This window comes from Ananas comosus, linkage group 6 (assembly GCF_001540865.1).
Source record: "Ananas comosus cultivar F153 linkage group 6, ASM154086v1, whole genome shotgun sequence".
Classification (NCBI taxonomy): domain Eukaryota; kingdom Viridiplantae; phylum Streptophyta; class Magnoliopsida; order Poales; family Bromeliaceae; genus Ananas; species Ananas comosus.
The window spans coordinates 3,504,066-3,512,116 of record NC_033626.1 but is presented as its reverse complement, the minus strand read 5'-3'; the positions used below and the strand labels follow the sequence as shown (position 1 = coordinate 3,512,116).

Here is an 8,051-nt window from a genome sequence, read left to right as displayed (position 1 = left end):
CGCTATCAATGCATGGCCTTCGTATTTGCCATACAAGTGAGTGGCATCAATGCTCACCACAGGCCGACAATGTGCGAATCACTGAATAGAAGGAGCAAATGACCAGAAAACACGGCCAAACTGACATATTCCCTCTGATGGCCATCTATGATCAAGCCGCCAAAAAGTTCCATGATTAGTACTCTGTAGCATAGTAAGATACCGAAGCAAGTCTGTTTATGACTGCTCCCAGCTCCCGTAAATAATCTGTAATGCTTTGCTCCTTGCCAGCCATGCCTTCCAATAACTTATTTGAACATGCAAAGTGGATCGCACCGTTTCCTGCACTTCTTTTGGCGTCATATTTAGTCTTGCCTTCATTAACGGGAGAATTACTTGGCATATGAGATTTGAAGTACAATTACGGTGCGCCGCATTTAGCATTGGAATAACACAAGTGTGTTGACCCGCATATGTCTTAACTCTGAAATATGTTGCATCTTTAGGAACCGAAGCGTGTAACCTCCAAGGACATCCCTCAACTGTGCATTTCACTGTATAAGTTGTTTTGGTAGATTTCAAAACTTTCATCTGAACATTGTGAGTAATGTGCCATCGATCTAGAGCATCCACTAAAGATGCCTTATCTTTAAAGATTTCACGGAGCCAAGTCCCGTCAATGCTAGGTAGATCGGAATTGGTACGTCTAACATCGAACTCACTCGAATTCACAACATACTCTTGTATCCAATTGTTATCTGTAGGAAATTGCTCCGGATAGTCAATGAAATCAAGCTCTTCGTCAGGATTGTCTACATATTCGTTGTTTACATGCGGGTCATCATTCAAACTGTAAATGGCATTCGCGAGGCAATTTAATCCACCATCGTGATCATCTTCAATGTCGGCAGCTAGATCATTCCAATCGTCGTCCTCATGAATGGGTTCATCATCCTGATTATCGTCATTACGAATGGGTGAATCATCCTGATTACCATCATTATGAATGGGGGCATCGTCCTGATTACCGTCGTTATCATCTCCTTCCTCGACTAGATTATCAAGAACTTCATTCCAATTTGCATAGGACGTAGATAGCCTGCAATAGGTCCCGAATGTTTACTAGAAGACGTTCAAATTTCACTTACTATTAATTAAAAAATAATCAACATTTTCTTTACCCCCAATCGTAATTTTCATTAGGTGTATGAAATATCGTGGGTTCGTCACGTGAAGTCTCGGGTTGCGCACGTGACGTCGAGGGTTGCGCACGTGGAGACTGAATCTGTCTGCAGTAATTATTATTCAAACTTATCAAAATATTTCGTAATTAAATAAAATATTCACCGCAATCTATAGATCTTACTGACCTTGTCATCTGATAAGTGTCTGGTTCATTACCAACTTCACGGTCACCAATTGGAGCATCCGGAAAACCCACATCGATGTCATTATGTAGCAGGCTTGTGTAATAACCTTGCGACTGATATTGTGTCTCCGACGGATATAAATCTTTCTCGATGTATAGCGACACACATCCATAATGTTCAGAGAATCCAATTAAACCCTCCAATGATTCATTATCTACTATATCATGATCAATATATTCATTCGCTCCCATAGAGCATCGAATTTTGTATTTAAGACAACGTTCTTCTCTATTACAATTTACTAAACGATACATTCTCCTCTCAAAATTCGTATAAGTCGTATCTGAACGAATCGCGATCAATTTCTTTCGACCACCGAAATATCGGGGACCATTTCCATCCATAACTAACTGTCCATCCCAATGAACACTAAGAGACATCCGACGACTAGCCATTTTAACTACACAGGAAAAAGAATCCTAATTATTTCCAACGACTAGCAATAAACCTCCAAAAGAGGTTTCTATAGTACAACATTTGACTCAAACTTTGACACTGATGCACAATAATGTAGCACATTAATTCTTTAGTGCTGCATCGCTGCCACATAGGCGACAAATTAATATATAGTAGGCCACAAGTTTACACAAAAGTGGTTTGATGTGCATTGAAAGGTGAGTAAAAGCATCATTTTGTAATGCTGTCCCATTGCACAAAACCATTGTATGTACTAAGGCCTAGTTTGATAATGTGACGAGTTAAATTCTGGTCTATTGGACCAAAACTCATCTCCATTCTATATTTTTTTCAAACAAATAATACAAATATAGAGTCTGACTACTATATTTCCGGCCGTGAAATTCCCCGCGTAGTCTGAATTCTATATTTTCGACCGTGAAATTTACCCTTTGATCATTTTCACCCGTTAGATCATACTATTCAACCAACAACTCATTTAACCCTAGGGAACCACAATTACAGTTACATTAAACCTACAATTACAGTTACATTAAACCTACATTTACATTAAACCTACACTAGAAAACACACCTGAGAGAGGGATGGGCAGCGACCTCGGCAGGGGCGGCAGCGACGACGTCGGCGACTGTGGGCGGCGACCTTGGCACGGGCGGCTGCGACAGGGGGCGACGACCTCAGCACCGGCGGCGACTTTGGCACGGGCGGCGACGTCGGAGACAGGGGGCGGCGACCTCGGCACGGGTAGCGGCGACGACGAGCGGCTCGTGGAGAGAGACAGAGAGATAGAGAGAGAAAGTGTGAACGGGAAAAGGAAGGGAGAGGTATCTCGGGCTCGGTCTGGGGTGGGGTAACCTAATGAAGACGGTGAACGATCCACCGTCTTAATAAGACGGTGAATCGTTCACCGCCTAATGAAGACGGTAGACCGTTCACCGTCTTATCTAGGAGTCCAACGCTAAAGACGGTGTTAACCGTGTTTAGTGGAGCCCAGATAAGACGGTGAACTACTCACCGTCTTATCTGTGGTTTAGCCCCCCTCTCAAGGACTTAGCGAAATTAGGCTGGGTGGAGTTCTACACTAAAGACGGTAAACTTGCTCAGATAAGGCGGTAAATTATTCACCGTCTTTGTCAAGGCGGTAAACGAGTGACCGTCTTCCGTAGGCACCTAGCGCCACGCGGGGAATTGCTGAGAAGGCCTTGCGCCACGCGGGGAATTGCTGAGAGGGCGGTGGCCTCGATAAGACGGTAAACGATTCACCGCCTTCATAAGGCGGTAAACGAGTCACCGTCTTCTCTGCGCCTTAGGCTACGCGGGGAATTACTGAGAAGGCGCGGGGAATTGCTGAGAAGGCGGTGAATGGTCCACGCCTAGAGAAGACGGTGAACCATTCACCGTCTTCAAGAGGTTGGACTAAAGACGGTGAACAAGTCACCGTCTTTGTGAGAAATGATGATGTGACGGCTGAGGTGGCGAGAGGAGGGTTAGTTTCACAAATAAAAGTTTCACAGGGTTATTTTGCCAATTATGAAATTTCAGAGGGTTATTTTCGAAAAAAGTCCTATTCTACACCTTCCTTGCCATGATCTCGATTTGAAGTAGCACATTTGTGTATCTTCTTCATCACTGAAGAGGCATTTAGCCAATATTCCTCTAAAGACTTGATATTCTCCTCAATTTCAAGCCCTAGAAACTTGCTCACTGCAAGCGGTTGAGCATCTCGCAATTAATTGAAGCTAATGATAAAGATCCAAAGATGAAGTGACGTTAGATATTCCTTCTCTAACTCACCTGTGGCGCAGATTTGCATTATATTTCTTTTATTTTTTTGTACTTTCTGGAAGAACTATTGTAAAAGGATATACCTTTTACATTAACCTACCGAAAAAAAAAAATCAAATTCTACTTTTCTATTTCTAACCGTCCGCGAGTACTATAATCACTCACACTCTATTTACAGTTAATTGCAAATTCTGTCCTTGATCCTTTTCCACCTCATCTTCTTCTCTTTCTTTTCCTTTTCTCTCTCAATGCGTGCTAGTTGAGGGGAGGAGCTTCAAGAAAGCTCCCGAGACTTAATGGAATTCCACTAAGTTGTAAAAATGCTAAAAAGCCCACTAATTTCAAGTATTAACACTTTAGTCCAATTTTAATATGATACAGTTAATTGGAGCCCTTCTGATTGTCGGTTTACGCTCAAATTTGACGAACATGCACAATTAAAATTAATCAGTAGTAAATTATCTTAACATTTCAGTTCTAAATCATTTTAGATCACCGAAAGATCTACCGACTAAAATCTTTAACAGATTGTAGTTAAGCTCCGTTTTCACTACTCGGGCATCGAAATTACACAAAACTTTTGTAGCCTCAGAAAAATAGTTTCGACAAATTTCCAAATTTTCAGAATTTTTTGCCATTGTCAATTTTTCAGCTGCAGTATAAGCCCTATTCCTAAAATAAAAATTCCAAAGCTCTGATTTTCATTCCAATCCCACAGAAAATCATTTTAAAATTATTTTTTACTACTCTAAGTCCAATAAAAAATAGTGTCCCATACTACTTTTATCTACACTTGCTTTTATATTAAAAAAAAAATTGATATACTACATTTGTCGAGTTCTCTAATTTTTTCTAGAGTTCATCCACCTATGTTCATTATCCATACCTAGGCATATATATGTATACATCATATATGTTTTCACATGCCTATTGTTCTTGTCCAATGGTAGATAATTCTATATAATAACACATAATTCATACATTCATATTTGCCATATATAATCTACCATTATATACATGCATCAATAATAATACCATACTTTACTCTTGGTATGGAAGTGACCTAATCACTTCAGTGAAGCACAACCCACCTCACACGCTTCTGATTGCTTATAGACACTTGCAATCGGACTCCCACAGCCAACGTCGCTCGGTTCGGCTCGTTACTCAAAATTGGTCATCGAACGCCCGTCGATTTCCAAATTAAAGCTGTCAGGGCTCTCCTCTAACCTTCAATTAGAGAACTAGAAGATCAATTTGGTTCAAAACCTCAAAACCCCAAAACCCCCAATTCTTAACCCTAGGTTTTCATTTCTCCAAAATACCCCAAAATCCATGGAGAAATCTTGATTAAACTAGTTTAGAATCATCTAGAGATCTCCAATACATCAATTTTAAAGGATTTAATCCAAACCCTAATCTCTTAACCCAAAAACAAACCTCGAGTCGAAAGCGCTCCGAGCCACCAAGCGCCCGAGAGCTCGATTCTCCACTCCTCCGAGCATTCCCAAGCTCGATCTCGACCAAAATCCCAAGTTTGGGAGGAATCTAGAGAGAGAAAGAGATGAGGTTGTGAGGGAGAGGGAGAGCTTCTCTTTCTCTCTCCAAGCATGTGTGTGTGTGTTCTTGGCTGAGAGAGAAGAGATGAAGGTCCCTTAATAAGGCCCCTCAAGCCAAATTACCAAAATGCTTTCATTATGGGCTGGCAGCGTGCGCAGGGTCTGGACCCTGGCTCCAGGGTCCAAAACCCATAGCATGTTCTTCGCCCAGCGCGGCCAAGGTCCAGACCCTGGCTTCAAGGTCTGAACCTAGAGGGTCCGAAGCTCAAAAATCGTTTTTTCTGAAAATTCTCGTTTTCGCTCCTTGAAGCTCTAATCCACTTCTAGTCATTCCAAAACCCTCAAATCTCATTTTTGAGCATGTTTAAATTACTTCTCCATCGTACTTTGTCTGATTGGCCGAAGTTTAGTATGGTGCTTCAAAACTCGATACTTTACAACTCGAGAGCAATAGTTGTCCGAATGCCTCGAAATTTCAGGTCTTGCTCTACTGGGTCCCAAAATTCTCTTCTCATTGCTCCGACGCCTTCAGAATATTATATGGACCTTTCCAGATCATCATTCACCGCACTTCGACCAACATGGTCAAAGTTCGGTACAACGCACTGGGGATTCAGTATGTTACATCTGTAAAATTCATACGAATGTTACAAGTAGTATGTTCCATTCGAAGCAATATATCAAAGTAACTCCTAAAAATCTTATAGCATTGTTCTACTAATCTCTAAAAGTGAATATTTGTAATGAATACATATTCTATTGTGCCCTTCATGTTCTATTATGAATAAGACTATCTATTATGCCCTGAGAGTGTAAATTTGCAACGAATACATATTTATATTCAAATAAATAAAAATTAAAACCTCGTAAAACTATTCTATTCTGCTCTAAGAGTGTAAATTTACAACAATAAATGTTCACATTCAAACAAACAAAAAATTAAAACCTCATAAGACTTTTATATTATGCCTTATAAGTGTAAATTTGTAACGAATATATGTTTTATTAATTATGCGTGATCTATAAACCATATATGTGTGTACGTGAGCCTATACTAAGTAGCAATTTCTAAATCCTAATCCTAAATTATGAATTCTACAAATACAAACAAAATAATCATTCATAGGAGCGTACAAGTAGTATGTTCCATTTTATATAGTGTAGCAATGTAACTCCTAAAAACCTCATAACACCGTTCTACTAATCCATAAGAGTATATTTGCAATGAATACATGTTTCCTTTCCAAACGAATAAAACTTAATCATATGCGTCATCTATAAACAGTATGTGTGTGTGTATGACTATGGTATACAAGTGAAAATTTCTAAACCCTAAATTATGAATTATATGGATACAAATAATATAATATGTACCAGTAATTTTGTGTAGCATTGCACTCTACCAATCACTAAGAGTGTATATTTGCAATAAATACATATTACACATTCAAACAAATAAAATTTAAAATCTCACAATACTGTTCTATTATAATGTAATAATGTATATTTGTAATGAATATATATTTTCTATCCTAAATCGAATGAAATTTAATGAAATGCGTGATGTATAAACAATATATGTGTGTGTGACAGTGATATACAAGTAGCAACTTCTAAACCCTAACCCTAAACCCTGAATTTATATAAATATAATAAAAAATAACATATACCAGCATAATTGAATCTGAATAGTTTTTCCAAATTGAGTGAATCCGATGCTCCTCGATGACGAAGATAGTGGCACGGCAAAGACGAATGCGACGATGATAGTCAAACCCTAAAAATATGAAATTTTATATTAAATAAAAAATGAAAGAATACAATTACAAGAATTATAAGAATCTAGAGGGTTGTGGCCGAAAGGTCGAAAATCGCCCCTAATTTCGAGCCCCCACGAGTGGCAGGTCCTACGATGGACAGGGGAGCTGAGCGGAGCGTCCTACAAATGATGAGAGGCAAGCTCCTATCAATGGAGAGAGGCTAGAGCGAGAGAGAGCTCTAAGAAGATTAGAGAAAGGATTCCTAGAGAGCACGAGAGAGAGCTTGGGAGAGGGCAACATTGGAATATGTGGAACGAAACAAAGGCCGCATGAGAGAGCTTGGGAGAGAGGTGAGAGCGCGAGAGAGCTCCTACCAATGGAGAGGCGAGAACAAGAGAGAGCTCCTGCCGATAGAGAGAGGCGAGAGTAAGAGAGAGCTCCTTCCGATGGAGAGGCGAGAGCGCGAGAGAGAGCTTGGGAGAGAGCAAGGAAAGGCGAGAGCGCAAGAGAGAGCTTGGGAGAGAGCAAGGAAATGCGTGGAATGAAAATAAGGCGGCATGAGAATATACACGCACTATATTCCTGTTTAATCTCAACTACTCTTGTTTGGGATGTAAAATATATATCCAAATAAAGGTGTACAGGTAAACTTTTCCAATGTTCGATCCTCCAAGTCACATCTTATTAGGTTTATTAGAGAACTTTTTTTTAGCAAAAACCCTACAAAATTTCTAATTTGCCAAATAACTCTCCCAAAATTTTATTTGACCGCTAAGCCTCCTTTTTGCCAACTCAGTGCCATAATGAATAAAAAAGAAGAATATGATGAATCCTTTACCATCTTCATCAAACAAAACAATGAATCATTCTCTGCTTTCATATTATTATATCATTTTTTTATAAAGTAAACTTCAAAGAGTCGTGCTACCCATACACCCCATTTAGAGTTGTAGATCCTACAACTCCTTGATCCAACGGCTGATATAAACTTGGTTTAAAAAAAAAAAAAAACCAGTGTTAACCTCACTCCCACATTTTATCCCCTCACGTTTTCCCTCTTTTGCCCTAAATTTTGGCGCCAGCGTGCTAAAGAGAGAGAGAGGTGAGCGCGCTAGCGTGAG

General features: G+C 39.7%; 1 protein-coding gene across 1 annotated transcript; it reads right to left on the bottom strand.

Moving 5' to 3' along the window:
* On the bottom strand, window positions 217–1,600 carry LOC109711641 (AP2/ERF domain-containing protein PFD0985w-like). Its single transcript, XM_020234786.1, has 3 exons — window positions 1,350–1,600; window positions 1,161–1,268; window positions 217–1,078 (listed from the first exon to the last, which is right to left on the bottom strand). Exons 1-3 carry the CDS (start codon window positions 1,598–1,600, stop codon window positions 217–219), a joined length of 1,221 nt encoding a protein of 406 aa, XP_020090375.1.